The sequence below is a fragment of the Protopterus annectens genome, chromosome 16.part0 (genome assembly GCF_019279795.1).
Source record: "Protopterus annectens isolate FY-2018-M chromosome 16.part0, PAN1.0, whole genome shotgun sequence".
Classification (NCBI taxonomy): Eukaryota; Metazoa; Chordata; order Ceratodontiformes; family Protopteridae; genus Protopterus; species Protopterus annectens.
The window spans coordinates 592,010,686-592,037,390 of NC_056750.1; the positions used below are offsets into that span (position 1 = coordinate 592,010,686).

Here is a 26,705-nt window from a genome sequence, read left to right on the forward strand (position 1 = left end):
TTCTAATGATTTATCCAATATAACTTTTTCCATCATTTTTCTACAGCATGAGAGTAAACTTGAGTCTGTATGATTCTGTGTTTGTCCTACTTTCCTTTCCCTTAAAGACAGGTTTAACAAGTGCATGTCTGTAATCATGAGGAATCTCCCTATATTTCTATGACCTAGACCTAGTAACAGATGTAATGGTACTGTAAGTTCATGCTGAAGAGTTCTTGGGTCATTATTACTGTTTATTTTTATTCATTCATTCATTCATTTATTTAACATTTGTTAACTGGGAAAGTCCGACTTGGAACAAAGCCAATTTTCAGCAGAGGCCCGGTGAGAAACGCTCCAGATGCATGTCTTTGTAATGTTGGAGGAAACCGGAGCACCCAGAGGAAACCCACACAAACGCAGGGAGGGCATGCAGATTCCACACAGAAGGCACTCCATCTGAGAATCGAACCAGAGAACCTCTTTCTGTGAGGTGACAACGTTACCGCTGCACCACACTGTCATACAGATTTTGTCTCCTCCCTTTGCTTTGTCAGGATACAGTTTGCGCAGTTCTTTTTTAATACAATCTAATTTTTTTTTAGTATGTGAGGTTACCTGGATGTCACTATGACAATTTATCACCCCTTCTGTACAGCCAGACTGCTTTGCATAAGATTTTAATGCAACTATAATCTGCTGTGTCTGAGTAAATTTTAGACTGTACATAGTTTACCAATTTTTGTCTATTCACATCTTATGTTTCTATAACATCGTTTCTTAGTATGCTAAATATCTTTATATACATTTTCTTGATCTTGTCTCTCACTCTTTACTTTGTTTGTCCAGCTTGTTTAATTCAGTTTTCAAAGTCATAGTTTGACCTTTTTTTCCATTTCTTACATTTTTGTCTGTCACCTTAATCAAGCACCTTGTTGTTATGGAAGTATATTCTACTGACATCATGTGCCTAGATCCTGATGTTAAACATATTTTTGATTTTTTGCATTCAAGCAATTTCTCTTTCAAAGCTTTCTACCTTTCTTCTGCATTTTTTCCATTGAACACATCACTCACTTAGTTTTATATAGTGACTGTTTTGCTTCCATATAATCTGTTATTAATCTTCTGTTTAGATTTCAGTTTGGCAGAATTATCAAGATACAAATTAACCTTTATAACCCCATGATCACTGCATGTCATCGGTGGTAAAACTTGACATCTAGGAAAACAAACTATGTCTAGTACGTTCCTTTTCCCTGGCAGGCTTTTTCACAGTCTAAAGCCACTGTTGTTCCTGAGCATAAGATGTAAATTTTCTAACTGATCTTGTTGAATCAATATTATTGTGGTCTGTTTCAGGCAAATTTAAGTCCCCAGCCATTATTCTTCTTCTTCCCTCCTATGTTTCATGCTAGAAATGTAAGAATTCCCTTAGGTCAGCTTTTGACTTTGGTCTATACACTCCAGCAATTGTTATACGTTCCAGGGTTGTCTTTATTGTCAGTTACACAATCTACAGTATTGGTATTCTCATTGAACATGCAATAATCACTGGTCTCATAACAATCTTTAATCCCTATCTTAACACCTCCACTTTTTTTTTTTTTTTTTTTTTGTTAGAATGTCGGTTACAGTAAAAAACATTTATACCCTGACAGAACTGGTTTCCAGTCATTGTTAACCATGTTTCACAAACAATAACATTGATCCTATGGGAACATAGCAAATTTTCCAATAAAAAATAATGCTCCTAGCATTAGCAAACATCAGAAATGTATCAGATGTTGCTATCTGCGAACTGTTACATTTTAGATCTGACAGAAATCCTACCTCATGTTCATCAAATATTGCAAAATAGCTGCTGCAAAAATTCTCTTCCCTAATTTTGACAAGTACATGCCATCCTGTATAAAGACACATATGCCCAAAATTAGGCTTGGATGCTCTACACATTTACATTGTTTTAAAACGGGACATTTTTTTCATGTGGATATTTACCCAAAAATCTTTTCATTCACTAAAGGACATGATTAGACTCGGCAAACTGGTGTCAGAGGATGAGGTATTTTTTTTTAAAGAACTGAAAGTTCTTTTAATTATGTTAAAAGAAAGAGGTCACCCTGATAGTGTAATAGATGATACAAGGGAAGAAATAAGGGTGATGAAATTCACCACAGTCAACTACTTTTGAAAAATACTCAAACTGATCAAATCAACAGACATATTAATCCTAAAGCTGATTATTCTAGAGCCATGGTACTCCCATATAATTATAAAAGTGAAAAGTGAAAAAGGTGATGAACAAAAACTGATCACTGATGCTAGGAGCTGTTTAGTGGCACAATGCCTAATTTTGTCTTTAACAGAAGTCACAATTTAAAATGCTTTTTTAAAGGGGCAGTAATCATTTTTCTGGTTCTCAGATAAGTTTAGGCCTGACAAAATGTGGTTTGTTCCCAGTGCAGTTTCATATTGGACTACAGTAATATTACAGTGGAAATTTATCCACTAGTAATAGTTTGTAAAGAGAATTTTAACTGTGCCATAACTGGTGGTGTTTGCTTGGCTAAATGCGCAGTATGAGCTTCTTTTTTGTTTTATGGCAAAACGGAGAGATCTCTCAGATCTGGTCATATGGAAATGTGTATGCCATAAATAGAAAATATATAACTAATGCATTGGTTAACATTCAATAGCTTGTTCTAGTTTCACAAAGACTGTGCTTTTCATACTCAAAGATTCCAAGATTTAACAGAGGTGGTAGCTGTAAGGTTAGATTAGATACCAGAGAATTGTATTGGCAGTTACGGTTAAATGCATCTGATCTCCCTGGTTTGAATGATATTATTTCAATTAAAATTATTTTACCTACAAGGTCTTCAAAACTTTAACAGACATTGTGGAGTTAGGTATTTTTAAAAAAGTTTTTATTTTAAATAATATGGTGAAAGTTAGAAAACATTGCCTAACGTATTAGTAAATATCTGTTTTTAATTTCTAGTTTTAGTTTTAAGGTTTAAAAATGATTGCTTGTCACATAATACTTGGCAACTTATTTATATGGTTGTAGTTGTGTATGTATTCTGTTGAAGTTCTCAAATCCATGCAGAGAACGAAAGTGATTAGTTTCGTGTCCTGAGCATCCTGAGGCATTTGCTGTTTTTAAGTTTATTTTTACTTCTGTGGAATTTTTAAGTGGTAATGGATCTCCTATACTGACTGGGATTCCAGTAGAATTTCCAGATGTCTTGTCTGACTATTGTTTCAGCAAGGGAATTTCTCAGGATTCTGAGTCCCACGGCGTCTGTCATTCTCCTCCCAAGACTCCACATGACAAAAATCCTTTCATACTTGTATGATCTCAATGTCTTCATCCCCTGACAAATCACTTTCTAGTTTTGTGGATTGTGAGTGGGGACTTTTTTTTGCTGGAGACATCATATGCTTTAAAATCCAGATCTCCCATTCTCTTTCCTAGGTGCAACACAGCTGGTCACTATAGATGCCGCAGACTTTGCTTTAGAAGTAGTATCTATGGGGATAAAGGTGCAAGGTCTTTGTTCTTGCCAAAGGCCAAAACATACAAAAATAATAGCGATATTGGCATTTATAAATGTTTTCCGCTTTCTCTTTTTAGGTTCCTGGGACCCTTACAAATGTTTATAGACAACATCACAGTGGTGTGGTACATAAATAAACAATGGGGAACCAGTTCTTTCCCTCTATGCAGACTAGCCACAGTGGCCTGGGATATAGCTTTTCAGCACAGTCTCACTCTTCAGGTATCTTACATACCATCAGAGCAGGACTGTGTGGCAGGCAAGCTAAGCCGGACCAGGGCAGACTCTCTTGAATCAAAAATTCTATTAGGGGGGTCTTCCAAGATTTAATCCATCTGTGAAGAACACCTCAAACAGATATTTTGCCTCCACTCTTAATTATTAGTATGCCAAATTTATTCTCCAATTCCCCATCCTTGAAGGCCTGGAAGACAGATGCCTTTTATTTTCCTTTGACAGAAACCTTATTGTGTGTTTTTCCACCGTTTCCAATAACAGTCAGGGACATTCTGAAGATTCAGAAGGATTCTTCAGAGATCATTGTGGTGACTCACACAAGACCAAGAGTGTCTGATACAGCCCAACCATAATGACTGTGTTTGCCTAGATCTTGGAATTCTTGTGCAGTAGGTATTAGAGACAGCAAATCCTGGTACTACAAATCATTTATTAGTAAAGGGGAAAGGTTTTCTAGTTGGGACCAAGCAAAAAAAAAAAAAAAAACACCCATTCAGGGTTAGTGTTCTTTGTATCTATATTATGTGAGCTACTATCCTATGTCTGTCGTTTTCCTCAGTCAAGGTTAATTTGTTGGTCATTTCGGCATATCTTTCCATGGATACACCTCTTTCATTGCAGACTCGAGTGAAAATATTTTTGAAAGGAGTGCTCCATATGAAGCCTCCTGTATTTCAGGTGACAGCCTGTGTCAGTTCAGACTTCTTCCAAGTGGTTGACTCTTGCTATTACCTTTAATTATACTACCTTGCAACAAAACCTTTCCAGGCAGGGGTAAAGCTTATTTTTACCAGGGCCTTTACTTCATCTGTAGCTTTTTTGGAAAGGGTTTAATTCTAGACATACTCCAGAAGTAGCAACTGGGTCCTCTGTGCATTTTTAATAGGGCCGCGGTGGTGCAGTGGTTAGCATTGTTGCCTCACAACAAGAGGTTCTCCAGTTCGATTCTAGGCTGGTGCGCCTTCTGTGTAGAGTCTGCATGTCCTCCCCGCGGTCGAGCGATGTTTAAAGATATGCAGGTAGGTGCATGGGTGAATGCGTGTGCCTTCTTTGAAGGTTGGGCGTCAGGCTGGCAACTCGGCACCATAAAAATCTACTGACAATCATTAGTGGACCAGAGTTCCGCTGTGGCAACCCCTAACCGGGAAAAGCCGAAAAGACAAACAATGTTACAGCAATGCAGTAACACCAAATATCAAAAAGTGCAGTAAGTGAGGTAGTAGGTTAATTTGGTTTATATCTGTAACTGAAAAAATGTAGTATTTTCCAGATATTGTCAGTAGTGAAAAACAGAACAACAGCAATAGGGAGAAACCGAGCAGTATTAAGTACAGTCATTTTCATTCAGTATCTGTAGACAGCATTTATTTTTTATTTTATGACATTACTGTTCCTAAAGAAGCTTCATTTAAAGGTTTAACTATCTGATGTCTGTTGTATAACTTTTTGTTGACGTGTATTGTTACTATTAGAGATTTAATGTTTTAGGTGTATACGTTTACACAACTGTACTCAGATGTATTGTACTACCTAGCTGAAATGCATGAAGCATTGCAACAACATTTTATGTAATCAGTGAAATTGTGCAGTAGGATACTAGGCGACTATTGTCAGTAACTATGCCTTGTTTTAATAAGTTTATATGAGGTGAATATAAGTTCAGCCGCTGTGAGCATTTTTGTTAGAAACGGGCATGGAAGCTGTGATAGGAGGGAAACTACTAGATGTTATGTGGTCCTATCTCGCCTCCATTCTTTACTCGCGGGTTTGGAGCTGAGAATCGGCTCCGACTCGGCCAACTTATTTCTCTAGCACGAAGTCTCTAATTGGCTGGGCTAACCCGGTATCCCAAGATGCACCTCCCCCTAGCCCCAGATCTCGGTTGCCGCTCGTAGAGTTAGGACGTGGTCTCGCTTAGCTGTGGCTAAGTACCCTTTTTCAAAACTTTTCATAAGTCTTTAGCAGTCTGTTCTCTTGTAAAAAGCTATTTTAATAGCTAGTTTTTCATTGTGAGTGTACTGTGTAAATGAGTAGTATTTTTTGTGGTATCCCTCTGTTTTGGCGGACTAGGCCCGTTTAAATTAGAGGACCTAGTCCTCTCCTGTGTTCTTTTTTTGTGTAAACTTGTGTTTGTTTTTTGGTCGGTAGTTAGATTTTCCTTGCTGCACCAAAGAAACGTTTAAATTAGAGTTTCCTTGGCTGTTCATAGTTTGGTTTTTCCCGCCTTCCTCTTGTGTCTGTCGTTGTCAGTTAAGTGGGTGTGTGAATTACTATGTCTAAAGAGCAGAAAGAGCATAAAACTTCTGGGTTTAAAAAATGCTCAAAATGTGCCTACAAGATGTCCATTACAGATGGGCATTCTATCTGCGTTTATTGTCTTGGTGCTATTCACCTGCAAAGAGTCCTGCAGTTTTTGCCATGCCTTCAGCCCGAGGGTACTGCAGGAACGAAAAAATAAGCTGATTTTGAAGGGCCTGGTTAAGCCTTTGTTTGAGGAGTCCTTAGACTCTTCTTCTAGTACTAAGTCTAAGACTTCCAAGACCAAGAAAAGATCTCCGGCTCCATCTGTCTCCTCGGAGCCCCCGGAGAAGGTTTCGAAAGTGGATACTGCCTCCTCGGCTCCCTTATCCTCGGGGCCGCAGGAGGTATCTGTTGTGCTGGAGTCGACCTCGGCCCCGATATTATTGGAGCCTATTCGGAGCCAGTCACCCAGTGTTAGCAAATGAGTCTCCGGGTAGGAGATCCCGATCTTCTTCTATTTCCTCTAAATCCTCTAGGCTGTCAGATTTGGATGTGGATAGGGTGGTCCAGAGGCTACTGCAGTCGCCGGTGTTAGCAAAATTGTTCTCGGCTCCGACCCAGTCGGCTCCGGAGCCAGTCCCTATTCTTGTACCGATGATTCCTCCTCCGAGCACCCCTGTGTCGTCGGAGCCGGAGTGCTCCGCGCCGAGTGATGTTCTCGTGTCGGCTCCGATACCCCTTGCGAGTTTATCGGCGCCGACGTAGGCTACAACCATGTCGGTTCCGTCCTCTGGTTTTGGTACTCGGGTTTCCTCAGTCGGACCCAAGGGGGATACCTCGGGACTCTTGTCAGTTCCGAGCCTCCCTCTCGGTGCATCGGCTCGGGGAACCCCGACTCCGGTTGTGGTCTCGGAGACGGGTCGGTCCTTGGATTCGGGGGGACCTGCCTTCAAGGCCATGAGGAGTGCACTGGCCAGATCGTCAGTTACATCACCCGGATCTCACTCCTTCCCCCCTACACCCCAGCTAGAGCCTCTGACGCCCCCCTATCCATGGATGGTGGAGCTCAAAGGTCTGAGGATACCCCCCATGAGCGGTCCCCAACTTTCTGAGGGCCCCTCAGTGTCGTTGACTGAGGAGCCCCCTAGAAAGCAGTTGTCAAGAGGAAGCACATAGACTCCCAGGACGAGTCCCTCACTTCCGATACCGACCTCGAGGAGTCAGAGGGTTTCCCCAAGTCATCCTCCGATGATGTCTTTCTCCGACATCCTGGAGATCTTGAGGCAGAGAGGCGACTGGCCGTCCAAGACCCCCTCTGAGGAGGAGTCTGTATTCCTCAAGGCCTTCAGAGCTCAACCCTCCGCCTCCTGGGTGTCTCCACCCTTCGATGAACTCCTGGATTTGATTTGTTGAAGGGTGTGGGAGAGCCCTGACTCCGTGGAACCGGTGCCCAGACGTCCAAATAAGTTTCTTTCTCCTCCCCCGGGGAATGAGTTCCTGACCAAAGGGGTTTCCGTAGATGCCTTGGTGGTGGCGGCAGCCACTCAGCAGGAAGTTGCAGAGGCTTCTTCTTCCGTCCATCTTCCTAACAAGGAGTCCAGGAGTATGGACCGGTATGGGAAGCGTACCCTGTCTTCAGTGACCTTTACTTTGCGATCGCTGAATTATCTTTGTCATTTTACTCGGCTCCAGAGAGATCTCCTTAAGGAGCTAGGAGACACTCTGACGGGTAACATGCCTGAGGCGGTAGCGCAGACTGTTAACGCCCAGTTGTCTACCCTTGGTTCCATTGTCAACTCGTCCATGAGGCTCATATCCTATGCAGCCGAAGGGGCGAGTAGGGCAGCTAGCTCAGGTGTAGCTCTCAGAAGGCAAGCCTGGATGCGCCTGTCATTTCGCGGAGGCCTTTAAGTCTTCCTTCACTGAAGCCCCCATTGATAGGTCCTCACTCTTCGGGACCAAAGTGAAAGACACCCTCACCAGATGCGAACAGGAGGGGAAGACCCTATCTGCTGTAGGGGCCCATTTCTCTCTTCCTTCTAGGCCTTATCCCAAGGCTCAGAGAGGAGGGAAAATGTGGTTTAAGAAGTCTCAGAAGTCTTTCCCTGCCGCTCAAGGTGAGTCCCCCTCCAGAGGCAGAGGATGGGGAAATTATTCTGGAAGACATCATCCTAGAGGCAGAGGAGGCTCCCGCAACCCGGGAGACCGCAATTCCTTTCGCGGGTCTTCCTTTCAGCGTTCCTGAGGTGTTGCCCGACTGTGCTGTTCCGGAGCCAGTCGGGGGCCGAATTTCGTTGCATCCGGAAGCCTGGGAAAGCATCACCTAGGATCGTTGGGCGCTTCGAATAGTTACCGGAGGTTGCACTATCCCCTTTTTATCAACACCCCCTCCAGTCAAAAGAATCCCGGACGTTCCACCCAGTCAACAGGATCAAGCAGCACTAGAAGTTTCAAAGCTGCTAGAAAAAGGAGTCATCCAACCAGTCCCCTCAGACCATATCGGATCAGGAACTTACTCAAGACTCTTTTTGGTGCCGAAAAGAACAGGGGACCTGAGACCCTTTCTGGATCTCAGCCGATTGAATCACTACGTTCTGAAGTCCAAGTTCCGAATGGTCACTCTTCAGTCTATTTTTCCCTTGCTGGAAAAAGGAGTATGGATGTACTCCATCGATCTCAAGGATGCCTACTACCACATCAAGATGGACAAGGCATCCAGGAGTCACTTACGCTTCCGGCTGGGAGCCAGTCACTTCCAGTTTCGTGCCCTGCCCTTTGGTCTCACCACAGCCCCCAGGGTATTTACCAAGTGTTTGGCAGTGGTGACAGCTCACCTGAGATGTCTGGGATTTCAGGTGTTTCCATATCTGGATGACTGGCTTCTCACCCCCCCCAGGCATCTCCTCATTCAAGCCAGGGAGGCTACCATTACACTTTGTCAACAACTAGGAATTACCTTGAACTGGGAAAAGTCTGCCTTGCTGCCCTCACAGCGTGTTGTTTTTATAGGCGCAGAGCTAGACTCTATTCAAATGCGGGCCTTTCTGCCACAAGAGAGGATAAGAGTGCTGCAGTCTCAGATTCATGCATTGTTGCCCCTCAAGAGAGTTCAGGCCAGGTTAGTTCTCCAGCTCCTGGGATCCATGGCTGCCACCATCATGCTGGTGGCTCTAGCCAGGTTACACATGCGGATCCTACAGTGGCTCCTTTCGGCCCAGTGGTCCTTTCAGAAACTTCCTCTTTCCCACTTGATACTTCTCACGGAATGGTGCAAACCTCTTCTGGTGGCTATGTTCCACCAATTTGGACAAGGGGAGGAACTTGATTCCTATGTCTCCAGTGGCCACGGTGACCACAGACGCCTCCCAGATGGGGTGGGGGGGCATTATCTTGGCAGGACGGTCCAAGGCATGTGGCAAGATCACGAGGTACACCTGCACATCAATGTTCTAGAGATGAGAGTGGTGTTACTAGCATTGCGGGCACTCCAAAGCTCTCTTCCTCTGGGAACGATTGCAATTCATTCGGACAGCATGTCCGTGGTGTGGTACCTGAACAAGCAGGGGGGAACCAAGTCTTATCCCCTCTGCAGAGAGGCCATGCGAGTGTGGCATTGGGCAGTGTCTTCCCAACGGTTTTTAGTGGCAACGCACATTCCGGGAAAGACCAACGTGATAGCGGACAGGCTGAGCAGAGCTATTCTGTGCCTTACGAGTGGTTCCTGAACAACCGAATGGCGGTTCAAATTTTCAACAGGTGGGGTCAGCCTTGCTGCGATCTCTTCGCCAGCTCTCTCAATACCAAATGCAGCAAGTTCTTCACACTGATCCCCCCACAGGGGGAGTCACCCAGGGATGCTCTAGTCCATGATTGGCCCCCCCGGTCTGATCTGTGCTTTCCCTCCGTTTCCTCTGTTACCAAGAGTGATTCAGAAAGCCATATCCTTGGGAAGCAGGATGATTCTAATTGCTCCACACTGGCCTCGACAAGTATGGTTCCCCTTTCTTCAGCAGTACGCAGTGGACGGTCCTTGGACCCTGGACCCAGTGCCAGACCTACTGACTCACATGTCAGGACAGCTCCATCCCTCCCTGCGAACCCTCAGGTTGACAGCCTGGCTGCTCCACTTCCATCACTAGTTAGATGATATTCCTTTTCACCTGAGGTGGTACACATCTTGTCTTCATCTCATAAGTCTTCCACCAGAAGGATTTATTCCAGCAAATGGAAGAGACTCTCCATTTGGGCTCAGGCCCAAGGTTTGGACCCCCTTCACAGCCCCAATTCCATCAGTCTTAGATTTTTTAGCCATGCTTTTCCGACAGGGCTCCGCGCCTGCTACCATTAAGGTGCAGCTGGCTGCAATTTCCAATTTTCATACATCTTACGAGCCGTCTCTTATGGGCCATAAACTCTGTAAGGCCTTCTTGAAAGGCGCCTGGTTACTTCGATGACCTGTTTCAGAACCTGTCATGCCATGGGATCTAAACCTTGTGTTACAAGCCATCACTTCACCGCCCTTTGAACCGGCTGCCACCTGTGAATTAAAATTTCTATCCTGGAAGACTGCTTTCCTAATAGCCATTACATCGGCCAGAAGAGTATCAGAGATTCAAGCTTTGTCCATTAAACCTCCGTATTTGACCTTTCATAAGGACAGAGTTTCCCTGAGACTTAACCCGTCCTTCCTTCCTAAGGTGTCATCCACTGTTAATCTTCATCAGTCTATTGAGTTACCAGTGTTCTTTCCGAACTTTTCCAATAAAGCAGAGTTTAGATTTCACCAGTTGGATGTGCACAGACAACTAATTCTATTTACACAGGACTAAGGATATTAGGAAGTCTGATCAACTGTTTGTGTCCTTCTCAGAAAGCAGAACAGGTTGTCCTATTTCCAAGAGCACAATTTCTAAATGGATCAAAGATTGTATTTCCTTTATCTATTCGTCAGCAGGCAGAAATTTACCTTTTCCCATCAAAGCTCACTCTACCAGGGCAGTGTCTACATCAATAGCTTACCATGCCAGGCTTTCATTGGATGATATTTGTGCTGCGGCCACCTGGGCCTCTCCTCACACCTTTATTACTCATTACAAGTTGGACGTGGCTTCTAGGGGCCGGGCTTCCTTTGGTTCCACGGTTCTCAGGAGTATTTTCCTATGAGCCGCCCAGGATAGAGGTGCTGGGGACGCTGTCCCATGAGTAAAGAATGTAGGCAACATAGGACCACATAACATCAGGTAGTTATGTACTCACCATAACGCTCGATGTATGTGGTCCATCTCGCCTCACATTCTTATGTACCCTCCCACCTGCCCCCTTCCTGTAGGATTTGGAGGAAAATTGGCTCTGAGAACCCTTCAATGTCCGTTGTTTTTTCTTTCCTTTCTGGCTGGAGCTCCTTCCAGTGGTGGTTGTGTGTGGGGTGTGACTGGAATGGCAGCAAACTAGATCTGGGGCTAGGGCGAGGTGTATCTTGGGATACCGGGTTAGCCCAGCCAATTAGAGACTTTGTGCTAGAGAAATAAGATGGCCGAGTCAGAGCCGATTCTCGGCTCCGAACCCATGAGTAAAGAATGTGAGGCGAGATGGACCACATACATCGAGTACATAACTACCTGTGAGAGTGAAGTGTATTATGGACGGTGTGACTTATTTGTTAATAACACTGGCTGTGGAATCACTGTTGCTAATTTGTGGAAATTGTTTATAGGCTGGAGGCCACCATGTATAGAGTCAAATACTGATGGAAGATAGGGCAGTGAGAGATGCCAGTAAAACTTGCGAATATATCGTGACACTAGGTAGCAGTGGCAACATTGTGTGCTAGCTTTAAAAGTAATTATAGCAGCATTTATAGTCAAGTGCGTAGTTTGTAAGTTAAGATAGTTTAGCAGAACACTTGCATAGTATTGAACTATTGTTTTTATTTTTGTAGGCCTGTACAGAGATAAACTTGTTATATGACAGCAATGGTGAGACAGACATGTTTCCGAAAATCCCTTTCACAGATGATATGCGACAAACCTATTGTTCACTGAGATGGGGAGTGCAGCCCAGGAAAGACTGGCTAGGCATGCAGTACTGGGCAGAAGGTAAGATCACTCTGCACCTTTTGCGTGCTACTTTCTCTGAGCCCTTTCAGGGACTGGTAACACCAGAAACCTTTAAATATGAATCTGATGATGTAAATCTTCATTAATTCCTTACTGACAGGACTTCGGTTCCATCGTCTGAACTGGCATGGCCGGTACCAAGTTTGTGCTAGCCAAAAACTCTCAGCTAAGACCTACCCACAATGCCCCTCTCATAGTCTCTTCAGATCTTGTTTGCTGCGTTCCTCGTCAGACGTCCCAAGCCTTCTCTCAAGCTGTGTAGCTTTTTTGTGGTTATTTCTAGTTTGTGTCTTATTAGCCAGTTTCTTGTCTAAGGTTATTTCTCGTTTCTACTTTCTGTTTTTCCTGATTAAACCCTACGCAATACCTTGGTAGTTCTTTCATACCATCGTTGGTACTACTCCCTCTTCCCTACCTAGTAGGCCCTTTCCTTACCTTTTTTGGTATTTCTTAGTACCATTGTTGGTACTCCTTTCCTAGATCTGTACAAAAAAAAAAAAAAGATTTTTTTCGCTATCCCTTTATCTTTTTTGGTAGATATAGTTATTATGTGGTAGTACTAGTGTGTTATAATGTTGGCTAAGACCAGGCTTAGGTTCAAACATTGTGATTAGTGCGGGCGTAAGATGCCCAACTCTGACTGTCATGCCTGGTGTGTTTATTGTTTGGGCGTTGACTATTAACATTTCTTGACATTTGTTCTAGCTTCAACAACTGTACGTTGGCTGAACGCAAGAACAAGCTTATTCTAAAGGGTATGCTGAAATCACCCTTCACGGAGGCTGTTTCTGGGACGGTGGTCTCACCACCTCCTAAGCATAAGGATGTGAAAAAGCATAAAGAGAAAAGGAGACTTTCTGTTTTGACATCCCCGTCATCCTTGGAACCAAGTCGACACCGGGCTTCTCCAGCGCCATCATCACAGACAGCTTGGGCACCAGGGTCCCTGTTTTCTCCCTCGGTGCCATCCTTAATTCTGACTCAGACTCCTTCCACTGTACCAGCTTCGACACCATCCCCCTCGATGCCAACCTTGCTTGTGAAACAGGCTCTGACCACTGTACCTGCATTGGCACCATCCCCGGCCATAGTGCTGATGTCTTACACGGCTCCATTGATAATGACACTTTCAGTTCGAAGGTCAAACACCTTCCCAGAACTAGATATTCTCCCACTTGTGACCCCTTTTTGGGACAACAGTTTAGTCCATTTCTTGAGAGACCAGACTCTCCAACGGCAGCCACCAGGAGTCTATCGGAACAAGATGTAGTGAGGGTTGTTGACCAGCTTTTGGCAGTTAGAGGATTAACCACCCAGACTAGGTCTTCCCTCCCTCTTGGAACGTCATGGCGTATTCACCTGTCTATCCTCCTCTGACCTCCTCCCAGGTTTTGGAGACTTCGGTACCGATGGCCATCCTGGTGCATACTGTCCCTGCTCTGACAGCGGAGGCTTCCCTGTCAGCACCGATTACTCTTGATGCACTCTCGGAGCAGTGATTAGGCTGTCAGCACCGTGGCACCTAGTTCGCTGATTTTTTTCTGTGGCGCCGTCTATGGCCATGGCTCTCCCAGCAGCTACAAGTCCTTTTGGAACTCGTCACCTGGAGATAGGCTCCTCGGGGTGGGGTGTGACCCCAGTTCTGAGGTCATCCTTCATGGTTCCAGGCTCCCATCCCTCCTCGGGCGGGCCTGTTTTCCAGGTGATGGAGAGGGTTCTTGCTTCAACAGGCTCGCAGTTTTCACCATTGGCATTGGAAATAGAACCCCCCTGTAGCATACAGCTGTCCCAACCTCCTACTCTGGGATCTCGAGCACAGGAGCTGCAAGACCTTCCCTTAAAGGGAACCCTTTCTCCGGAGTCCTCCTCAGAAGACCCCACTGGGTAGCCACCCCAGAAGAAACTTTGCAAGAGGAAGCATCTTGATTCCCCTGAGGAATCCATCACTGAAGACGCCGGTTATGATGAGGGAGAAGGGTCCCCACGGTCTCCCTGGAAGACGTCTCATTTGGAGACATTCTCGAGATCCTCAAGCAGAGTGGAGACTGGAAGCCCTCCAACCCTTCGGAGGAATCAGTGTTCTTGCAGGCTTGCTGTGCTTGACCATCTACTTCCTGGGTGACCCCACCTTCAGATGAGCTCATTAGAATTATTGTGTAGCGTGTCTGGAAGGCCCCGGACAACATAGAACCTGTCCCCCGTAGGCCAGATAAAATTTTGTCCACTTCTGACGACCAACCCAACTGGTCCAAACAGCTGGTAGTTGATTCCATGGTCGTGGTGGTGGCCACCAAGAGGCAACTGGCAGAAGATAGTTCCACTGTTCATCTCCTGAACAGGGAGTCTTGGGTTATGGACAGACTGGGGAACGCGGACCTACGCTTCAGCGACTTTTGCTTTTTGATCACTGAATTACCTGATGCAATTTACTTGCCTCCAGTGAGACCTAATTTCAGAAATGTCTGCCTCTTTGGTGGGGTTACTGCCAGAGGAGGTGCATGATACTGTTGCCTCTCAGCTAGCTACCTTGGAATCCATCTCGAACTCCTCGATGTGCTTGATTTCTCACACTACCAAGGGGGCAGCTTGAGTAGCCGCATTGGGCATCATCATGAGACCGCATGATTGGATGCGTTTGTGACTTTGCGGACCCTTTTAAATCTTCCTTTGTCAACGTGCCTGTTGACGAATCTTCCCTTTTTGATCCCAAAGTAAGAGACACACTATCATGTAGTGAGGACGGAAAGACCTTGTCTACTGTGGGCATACATTTTTCCACCCCCCAGAGATCCTACTCCAGGAATAAGGGGGGGGGGTGGAATTGTTGTTCAAGAAGTCCAAAGGATCTTTTCGTGACACTCGTGATGAGCAATCCCCCCAGGGCAGAGGGGGCAACTCATCGGGAAGACGGGGTCCATGCAACCAAGGAGCTAGGGATTCCTTCTCTGGCGACCCTTCCAGTGCTCATGAACAGCGGCCCGATTGCTCTCCTCTGAAAGCAGTCAGGGGTCAATTTTCTCTGCACCTACATGCCTGGCAACTCATAACGGATGCGTGGGTGCAGAAAATAAATATCCAGAGGCTATCATATCCCATTCGGCCTTACTCCTAGACCCGTAAAACGAATCCCCAATGTCCCACCTGGTCAGAGGGAGGCTGCAGCCTAGAAATCGGAAAGCTGCTAAGAAAATGTGTCATCCAACCAGTCCCACTAGACCAAAGAGGATCTGGGTTTTACTTTAGGTTCTTTTTAGTGCCAAAAATGACAGGGGACTGGAGACCAAGCCTGGATCTCAGTTTACTAAACAATTTCATCAAACCTCAAAAGTTCTGGATGGTCAGGGTACAGTCCATTCTCCCCTTTCTGGGGAAGGACAACTGGATGTGCTCTATAGTCCTCCAGGATGTGTATTACCACATAAAGAATCACCTATGCCAGGCTACCTGATATTTCATCCCCTGTTCGCGAGATCCTTCTGGCTTCACACAAACCTTCCACCAGAAAAATGTATTCCAGTAAGTGGACTAGGTTCTGTAGATGGGCCAAAGAACATAACATAGACCCCTTTTCCATGCCTATTCAGAAGATCCTACAATACCTCACTACCCTGTTGCATGCAGGAGCTTCAACATCAACGATTACAGTGCATTTAGCAGCTATTGCAAACTTTCACAATGGAATTGACAATTCATCTGTTATGTCACACTGGCTGTGCAAAACCTTCATGAAAGGAGCATTACATATTAAACCTCCTGCCAAACCTCCTGTAGAGCTATTGGTGCTTCAGTCATTAACAAGTCTTCCCTTCGAGCCTTCTAATTCCTGTGATATCAAATTTTTGTCTTGGAAAACTCAACTTCTAGTAGCCCTTACCACAGTGAGAAGAGTATCTGAGTTGCAGGCCTTGAGTGTCAGGAGACCATACTTGATTTTTCATAGGGAAAGAGTTTTTCTGCGTATTGACCCCTCCTTTTTGCCCAAGGTAATTTCTGGGTTTTCAATTAACCAGTCTGTTGACCTACTGTTTTTCTTTTCCCATCATTCAAATAGAGGGGAATACCTTCTGCATACCCTCGATGTTTATAGGCAACTTTGTTTCTACTTGGACAGCAGTAAATCTTTCAGAAAAATGGACCAATTGTTTGTGGCCTTTGCAGGACCAAGAATGGGTAAGCCTCTTTCCAAAATGACTATCTTCTTGGCTCAGAAACGCCATTACTTTCACCTACCATCAGAACAGTGTCCTTGCCTTCCAAATAAAGGCTCACTCTACTAGATCGATAGCTATCTCAGTGGCCTTTCATTCCAGAGCCTCTATGGATGATATCTGTGCAGCAGCCACTTGGGAAAGACCTCATATCTTTATCACTCATTACAAATTGGATTTGGCCTCCAGGGGGTGAGCAACTTTTGGTTCTATGGTGCTCAGGAATGTCCTTCCTTAGGGCCACCCAGGACTCAAGTAGCTGGGGACTCGGTCCTGTCAGTAATGAATGAATGAAGATTTACAACATCAGATAAAGAAGTTATGTCTTACCATAACGTTCCATCTGTGTTGTAGATCTTGATTCATTCATTACCTCCCGCCCTCCTTCCCCCTTCCTGGACTCCTGGTGGATTTTAGGATCTCCTTATAAGTTAAGGTATCTGCTCAGACAGAACCTCCTTCTATCACTATTATTATTTCTATACTGTAAGGACAGGCAAACTCAATCTGAAGAGACTGAGAGGCGCATTGTGGGTAGGTCTTAGCGGAGAGTTTTTGGCTAGCACGAGCTTGGTACTGGCCGTGTCTGTTCTGAGGACGGAACCAAAGTCCTATCAGTAATGAATGAATGAAGATCTACAACACAGATGGACTGTTATGGTAAGGCACATCTTTTTAAACTTTTGCTGGACATTGTGACGTAAAGCAGAAAATGAATTAAGAATGATCTTTATGTCTCTTCCTAGTTGCAACATTTTGCCACACCTATCCTATGTAGTTTTGCTCTGCAGTTCTATGCATACTAGAATCCCTGGGCTAAGAATTCTGCTTTAGTTTTCCCTAGTTCCATCTAGCTGTGTGCTTTTTTCTAGATTCCCTTGTGTTTGCTGTTTAGAAAATGTCTTTGTTCATTGTATGAGAAACTTAGTGTCGTCAGGTGTGATTGCAGGTGTTGGATCAGATTAGAGGTCACAGACTATCGCAAACGTTGCTTGTATCACATGTGACTACAGCACAACATAATTTCTGCAATTTGCAACTGCATAAGTTGTGGCTGGTTGAGGTAAAACACCCTGATCATCATTCTATTTTAAAAGGGAGAATGAGAGCAGCACTCGTGCTCTGTCTTCTCTCTTGTTGGGTGATTCTGTTTTCCCAGTGGTTATGTAACCATGAAATTATTAGATATAAGCAAGGGAGTTTAGGGAGAAAACCCTCACATGAGAATGCAGGTGACTTGCACAAGTATATATCAGCAAGTTTTGTTGTTAAACAGTTGTGATCAACTAGTTAGCCTTTCAGGAGTGTGGAAATGGATGAATTTTAACCCCTGCAGATATGAGGAAAAACCTGAAGACCTTCTTCATTTCCAGTATTTGATGTGAATAGAAGCAGCCCAGCAATAAGGTATGGACAGGAAGCACATGGAACATATTTGTAGTAAAACGTCACCTTGCTAATCAATGCACTGCAAAAAAGAATCTGCTAAATGAACAGTGCACATTATTGACTTTAACAAGAGTTTTTTTTTTCTTGGAGACAACCACTACTGTAATTACCATACACCTGATTCTCTAAATTGACTTGACTCCAAATCCCACAACCTTGTGAGTAAGGAGACTTTATCTGCACAGTTCCACAGTAATGCTGATTTCAGTCCATAACTTTTGACTAAAAAATGGGAGTTGATTAAAAGTGATAAGTCTGTTCCTGTATCAGCTGAAGTTTGTGATTGTAACCAGGTGCCCCCCACTGAAAGATCCCAGGCAAGAGCATGTGTTAAAGTAAAAGGTAGGAAGGATCCAGAATGTAGGCGTAAGGACTTCAGGTGTAGTATTTGCAGTGCTTTCTGCTCGTCATCTTTGGACATAGTAAAAGTTAAACAGAGAGGCTCTACCCTACTTGTGTCCATTTGTTGGAACAGAACCAAAAGTTTCAGTTGACATTTTCCATCATTAACAGAGGTCTGTTACTGTTCCACAAGTAAACAAGGTGTGATGTTTAATTCCCTGGGTCATGTGAGTTGGACTCATTTCTGGCATAGTATTTTGGCTTCCATGCCTCTTTCTCTCTTTTTGGTTGGCTGCTTACTACAGAGGGTTAATGTGATTTCAACATGTCCTTCCACGTGGAGATCCAAAAGGTTTCTTCCGTCTCCATTACATTCAAGTAACATGTTCATTGAGGCATATGATCTGGTGGATAATTTACTTGATCCAAGTACTTTAATCTTACTGCACTGCACTGAACTACACAAATACATGTATGTAATCTTTTACACATTTTCATCCCACTCCTTTCACAGCATATTTCTTCATAATATATTTGTCATTATCCATTTTTTTATAAAATAAGATCTGGCTTTCTAGATTTCCCAAAAAGTATAAAACATTCAGTTGCACTTTTTCTATGTCCTTATTACTATTTACATAAAAAACATACAAAGTAGGGGTGCCATGGTGGTGCAGTGGTTAGCATTGTCGCCTCACAGCAAGAGATTCTCCGGTTCGATCCTCGGCTGGGGTGCCTTCTGTGCAGAGTCTGCATGTCCTCCCTGTGGTTGCGTGGGTTTCCTCCGGGTGCTCCGGTTTCCTCTCACATCCCAAAGACATGCTCTAGGTGGATTGGACACTCCAAATTGGCCCTAGGTGTGAGTGTGTGCATGTGTGTGCCTTCAGTGGAAGGTTGGGCGCCGGGCTGGCAACTTGACACCGTAAAACTCCACTGCCAATCACGAGCAGACAGGTGATCCGCTGTGGCGACCCCTAACCGGGAAAAGCCGAAAGAAGAAGAAGACATAAAAACATACAAAGTCATGTTCACATCAGCATTTCGAACATTATGCAAAAAAAAAAAAACTTTTGGAATTACAACACAGTCTTTAACTCTTCCACATTCCAAAAATGCATTCTGATGCTTCAGTCTTTCACTTGTAAGATATAACTTTTCACTCATCGCTTTATGTATCATTTGTCCCTTAAGTAATTTCTCCAACAATCTCAATATAAAATCTTGGCACGCTAATATGTTCTTATGTCTTTTTTCTGTAGCACGCTCAGTGTTATCCTTCAGATTACTCCTTGGTTCTACATAGTAAAATGTAATTGGTTGTTTTATTTAAAAAAGAAAATAATTTTTTCATCTGTATGTTGCAAGTTCATTTTCTTGAATTTCTTCATTACGTACCTTCTTTATTTGTCTGTTTCACAGAATTCCTTATATTTAGCCTCATTACTTGTGCTATAATGTCATTTTTCTGATCATTCATATTTCTCATTATCCAAAATAAATTTAATGATACTTTATTGTAGGGTTAATTGAAATCAACCTGCCCTCCTCTTTAATGTAAACCGCTGTACTGGATTCAGTCTCGAATTCCAAATAACAGTAAATACCACTTGTAGTAACTCTTTCCTTTTTTATTATTTTTTTATTGGTAAAACTCTCCCTACATATCCAAATGTACCTAAAATAAGCAGAATCCATTAAATAAACTGTTTTCCTATGACTGTCTAAATGTCTATGTTAATATAATAATATCTTTTCTATAATTCTGTTCCATGATTCCAATACTGTTTTCTATTCCCAAATTGTATGCTTAAGGTAATTTCTGTCAGGGAAAAGTAAATCCTTTCAGTCTTCTTCACGTAGCCCAGACATTTACTCCTTATTCAAACTTAACTCCTACTAAATTTAATAGTCTCTTCACTTAGCTCTAATTGCTTTTTCTATCCTCCGATTATTTTCTGCAACCATTTTTATATCAACATAAGAAAGAGACAAAGGTATTTCTACTCTATCCCTTAAACTTTATTGTGCATATTTAAGTCTCTATTCTACCTCCATGAATCTTGTATTCATTACTAAAACAGTACTCTGCTCATAGGGCAGCTCTGTCTAATATCTTTCTGTATAGAAATCCTTTCACTTTGCTCCATTCAGCAATATTCTGACCTGACTTTTATATACAGATGATAGTTTCAATTCTACACTCTACCGTTTATTCCATAAGTGTTAAAAATCTTCCATAATTGTAGTCAACATTATTAAATGCTTTCCTAACATCTCCCACTGCAGTTTTGCCATTGTGCCCACCATTTATCATAGAATCATAGGACGTTACTAGGCTATTGGCCCTGAAGCCCTTACAGGCCTAGCCAAGAATTAAGCCCATGTTCCAACATGTCCACAACTGATGCCTCTATCCAGCAGGGACACAGGTGGAATCCCAGGAGTGTATTTTCTGGTCTCCATCCAGTTATCCAGGTTGCACTTAAAAAGGGTTAATGAGGTACTCTGCTTGATGTAAAGAGTGAGTCTGTTCCACAGAAGGGGGAGTCTCTGGGACAAAAATTTGCCCCACTAACAAGTCCTATTGATGTCAAAGACCAGGTTGAGGTCGCGCATGCGGGTTACTCGAGTGGAGCTTGACTTGCGGATATGTAGAAATCCCATCAAGGCAGGGTCTGAGATTGCTTTGTCTGCCATATAGAGGTCACCTTGGAGGAGTCTGTATGAGACTGAGTAGAGGGACAGGGCCTTTAACCTATCTGTGTAGAGTAGATGTTTGAGGCCCTGGATTCTCCTGGTGAGGAACCTCTGTGGTCTCTCCAGGTGCTGCATGTGCTTTGTGAGGTACATGCCGAAAAAGGCATTGTACTCAATAATGGGTCTTATGAGGGAAGAATACAGGGATGTTATGACCTCCTTGTCCCTGGATGAGATACCCTTACTAATGAGATGGGCCATGTAAAAAGCTTTCCATACAACGGATGCAATATGGTGGCCAAAAATCAGATTGCTATCAACCTGAGTGCCCAACTCCTTCACGACTGATTGCGTGCTTAGGACCTTGTTGTTAATGTGATAATTTGTGGGGACGTCATTCTTCCCAAAGTGGATGATGATGCATTTTTTGGCATTCAGTTTGAGGCCATGTTTCTGGCAACAGTCAGTTGCTGGGGTGAGACCCTCTTGGAGAATGTCCACATCACTAGGGGGAATTGAGGACAGCACTCAGCTTGCAGCCATCTGCAAACTTGGTCAGCCATAGCCCACTGATTTTGGCCTACACCTCAGAAAAGTATATCCTAAACAACAGAGGCCCCAAGACTGATCTGCGGGGTACACCTCCATTACAGGTCTACTGCTTGAAATGTCTTCCCCTATTTTGACTAAGTGGGTTCTATCAGTGAGCCAGTTTGCTACCCATCTGGTAACATATGGATTGTAACATATGGATTGATGCCTTTTTGAGAGAGTTTATCTGCTATACCCAAGTGGGGAATAGTATCGAAGGCTTTGGCCAGGCCAAGGTAGGGAGTGTGCATCATCTTCCCCTTGTCCATGGCTTTGGTAACTGTCTCAAAGACGTCAACCTAATTTAACGGGCATGATCTCCTCTTGACGAAACCAAACTGTGTGGTATTGAGTGTTTGGAAGTTGCCAGTGTCCCTGTTAATGACGTCCATGATAATCCATTCCATGGTCTTGCAGATCAGGCTAGTTAGGCGGATGGGTCTGTAATTTCCTGGATCAGTGGATGCTTCACCTTTGTGCACAGGGATGACAGTGGCTGTCCTCCACTCTGCTGGAACAAAGCTGGTACTCGGGCATTGGTTGAATAGGGTGCCTAATGGTGCTGCAAGTTCCTGCCTGAGTTTATGTAGGATGCAGCCTGGGAATGTTATTGGGTTCCATGGAGGCTGTATTTTTTACTTTTGAGAGGGCACTGATGACTTTCTCCCTAGAGAAAAGGGGATGGGGGCAGGTGCTGGGGATGTCCTGATTTACTGATGAGGGGACAGAGGGATGATGTTTTTACTGAACCTGTCTGCCCGCAGGTTGGCTATATCTACAGAATTTGTGTATGTGGTGTCCTTGACCACCAGTTCTGAGCAGATCTGAGTGCTTCATTTGAGATTGCAGACATATGTGAAGAAGGCCTTATGACTGCCTTTAGTAGATGTGGCCAGTTTGGACATGAAGTTTGCTTTGGAGGATTTCACTAGTGCTCTTATTTATTGTATTAATTAATCTCTTATTTATTATTAATTTTTTCATTGTTATGTGTTACTATTTTTCTCTCTTCCTCATTTTTTAGCAGTCCTACTATTGCAATTGTTATGGGATTATGATACCTCACTATTGTTTAGTTCTTGTTAAACTGCCTCTGCATTGTTACTATACTACATGAAAATGTTCCTTTTTTGCTTATATGTTTTTCATATTTTTTGTTTATTGTAAGTTACTAGTATATAATGGAGCTTTTCTCCTCGGGCCTCTGCTGAAAATGGACATGTATCCAGCCAGACTAGCCCGGTCAACAAATGTAAAATAAAATAAAAATAAATAAAAGTCATTTGACGAAAGCGTTGATTAAAGTGGAGTTTACGCTATCCTTTTGGTGCAGTTTTTGTCTCAGCTTTTGACTCAGCTTTGGACTTGATGTTTTCTTTTTATCAGTTTTTGGTACACATTGGACATTTTTCGGTTACTGGTTGTGTTTGTGTCGCCATGGCGGTGTCCATTACCAATCCGTTAGTGGATTTGAGTGTGTATAATACACCTGGTACTTTGGAGGATTCTGTCACCTCATTGCTGTTGAAAACGTTAGGTGAAATACAAAAATCGTTGCAGCTGTTAACACATGGGAAAACTATTGCTCCACCGGTTGGAGAAAAAAGTGAAACTGGAAGCATCAGTTCCGATGAAGATGCCCAAGCAGTTATTGAAGTTAGTACATCTAAAACGATCAGTAAGGAACGTGAGACAAACTTATTTCAGGGGCAGAGAGCTGACAAGCCAGGTCCCAGTTATGCTAACATCGCAGCAGTTCTATCAGAGTGTGCTAATCCATTCTACAGTAGGAAAAGGTCAGTTAATCCTGTTCTGCAATCTTTTTATAAAGAACAGTGTGAACTTTTAAATAAACTATTGATAAAATACAAGAGTCTCGATATCGAGAACAAGGAATTTGCAAAATGTATAGAACTGGGGATAATTCCTAAGGGTTTACGTTTCTTCAAGTGTCCGAACGGTGTACATTCATCTGTCCCATTTTTTTAACACTTTAGAATAGTTTTTCAATAACTCTGGAATTGAATTTTTGAAATTACTGAGACCGGAATTGTAACATCATGAAAGATATTAAAGGGGAAATTACCAGTGTTGAGGCAACCATCGAGTCTAAATTTAAGTTCAGGTTCTGTGAAAGAAGTGAACATGCCATTCTGTTAAAAGACATTGAACAGCATGAAAGAATGTTAATAGAATGGAAAAATGGGAAACTTGAACATGATATGACAGCGTACAATATGGGGGCTGCTTATTCCTTTTTTGTTTAACAAGAAAAAAGGTTTTTTAATGAGTCGGGGAATAAAAACATCTTACATTCCTTAGTCCACCTTAAAACCAACCAAAGTAGTAGTGGTTCACATCCGGTGGAAGTTACATCTTGTGTTAAGACGAATTGTACAACAATTACTGATTTGGAGATCAGTAGGGTTTCAGAAAGTGAAGGTATAACTGATGGTGTTAATATTTCCCAAGGTGGTAGCACCTCATCCATCAATCGTGAAGGGATTGTAATAGGCGACAAAGATTTTTTAGTTGCCGAGAAGGAACAGAGAGCATCCAAACAACAGAGGATGACGAGGAAGAAAGCCATATTAATGTCGGAATCATCGATCGACGACTGAACAACAGTAGGTTGAATGGTGGCATTCTCAATTTGTCTGACTTTGTGTTAAATGAAGCGCATTTTAAAATATTGAAGCTGTGGTTAAATTTTATTCCCAGCAAGCGGGCTAATGTTGTTACTATCATCATAGATTTTAAAAAAATTACAAGATAATTAAATTTAAGATATATTTTGAAAGATGTTAAAGTTAGTAACTGTATGTTCTCCAAACCATCATGCTATAACCCTGCTTTAATACATACCATTCAAGTATTTAAAAGTGTTTGTGAAAGGGAAGTGAGGGAACTGGTCAGTAATAGAAGCAAGCATTGCTATAGCAATTTAGATCCAGAAATGAAAGCTGCTATGAAGGAGTTGGCAGATGATAATGATATTCAAATAATGATGAGTGACAAAGGGGGGATGGTAGTATTAATGAATCAAGCAGATTACATCAGACATATGGAAATTATGTTAAGTAATGAACAAGAGTATAAAACAGTTTGCTCTATGGATGTAAATCGAAGTTTTAAGTAATTTTAAGTATGTTTCTGATTTTGTGTACAATAATTTGATCTGTGGTAACTTAGATTCAGTTATGTATAACTTTTGTAAAGTTGAACATCCAAAAGTAGGGGTGATGTTTGGAATCCCCAAAACACACAAGTATATTTAACCCCCCCTTTTCGACCTATTATATCTGCTCCCAATTATGCAACTAGCAGTATGTCTATGATGGTGGATGCAGTGTTAAATCCACTTGTTAATAAGATGAGTTCCTTTCTGAGTGATTCTTCGGACTTTTTTAATAGTATTCGAGAGGTGAATGAAACACAGTTGTTTGATCCCAACCAGCACATCATTTTTATCATGGATGTAGTCTCCTTGTACACCTCCATACCCCATGACAAAGGTATTGATTTTGTCAGGGATTATTTACATCAATTTAGTGATATGGAAAATTCTGCTGTGAATTTTTATTGTATTGCCCTTGAAGTAATACTTGAAAATATTATTTTTATTTTCAACAGGGATTATTGCAGACAAGTAAATGGGGTGGCTATGGGTTCTCCAGTAGCCCCTTCCTTTGCTAACATCGTGATGGGATGGTGGGAAGTCACCATTTTGGAACCTTTAAAAGATGAATTTCATATTATATATTACAAGAGATTCATAGACTATTTGGTTTTTATAATAAGTGGAGGATACAATGAAGTTCAGTCATTTTGCAACAAGTTAAATGAAGTTTCTGACTTCCTGAAGTTCATGTTAGGGAGTGTAGGAAATTCCATTAATTTTTTTGGATGTCCAATTGTCATGGTATACAATCAACAGAAATTTTTGTAGCAGGATTTTTCGTAAAAGGACATTTAAAAATAATTATGTACATGCAACTAGCCAACATCCTTTGTTTATGCAAAAAAAAAAATACCCAGAGGCCAATTTATTAGGGCCAGTAGGATGACCAGTGATGACCAGCAGTTAGCAGATGAATCTGAATTCATTATACGATTATTCTTAGATAGAGGTTATCAAGAAGTGTTTTTGAGAGAACTGGCTAAAAGTATTTGAGACCAAAGGGACTCTAAATATCCCCCTATTTTGACTAAAGGATTCATTCCTAGTACAAAGAAAGTATGTAGTAAAGAAGATTTTCTGTGCTTCAGTACGAGCATTAATTTAGACGAGTGTATGTAATATAATAGAATGTAATTGGAAAATTATAGAAGGAAATTTAGATTTGTCCAGGGTTATTAGAGGTAAACCCAAATTTCTGTACAGGAATGATCATAACTTTAAGGCACTGTTTGAAAAAGGAAGGGACAATAATACTGTAGTTCCCAGTTTTTCTATTAGTCAAAAACCGAGGGGTATGTATAAGTGTTTTGATTGTAGTATGTGTAGATATATCTTAGAGGGTCCGCTATATACAGTTACTTCATCTGCCCTATACCATAAGAGTTCCGGGTAATTTTTGTTGCAAAACTAGGCGGGTGGTTTACATCGCAGTATGCGATGTATGCCAAGCATTTGATGTTGGCATGACTACCAGATGTCTGAACACCAGGATGAGAGAACATGTATATAATATGAAAAAGAAAGATAAGAACCAGCCATTATATTGGCATGGGTGTGAATGTCCTGGTTTTCGAAAATTCCTGTTTTCCATTTTGGAGCAATGTTCTTATGATATTCGAGGTGGCAACTTTAAAAACTATCTAGAGCAAAGAGAAGCGAGATGACAAATCAAGCTGCAAGCAGATCAAAAACCGGGCTTGAACGATGCCATTAATATTAAATGCTTTTTAAAAGAACATAAAATGCAGGTCAAGAAATGTGAATGATTTTATTGTGTTGTTAGATTTCTAAGTGAACAAAACTTTATATATATATATATATATATATATATATATCTATATATATATCCTTTTTAGTGGTAGTAAAATTTTTTTTAAGTTCATATTGGTTTACATTGGATAATTGATAGCAATTAACGCAGGAGTATATATTGTGGTTTTATCTTGCATTGTTATGTGGTTCTGAAGAAGTCATTTGACGAAAGCATTGATTAAAGTAGAATTACTCTATCCTTTTGGTGCAGTTTTTGTCTAAACTCTCAGCTTTTGACTCAGCTTTGGACTTGGTGTTTTCTTTTTATCAGTTTTTGGTACACCTTGGA

The 26,705-nt window shown here is 42.4% G+C and overlaps 1 protein-coding gene across 2 annotated transcripts in view; it reads left to right on the forward strand.

Moving 5' to 3' along the window:
* DPP7 (dipeptidyl peptidase 7) overlaps positions 1-26,705 on the forward strand; it is a 2,619,404-nt gene that overhangs the window by 2,015,684 nt on the left and 577,015 nt on the right. For both annotated transcript variants that reach the window (XM_044058506.1, XM_044058507.1), the window contains exon 9: positions 11,959-12,115. In XM_044058506.1, the coding sequence (XP_043914441.1) occupies positions 11,959-12,115 (157 nt within the window). The remainder of the gene's footprint in view (positions 1-11,958; positions 12,116-26,705) is intronic.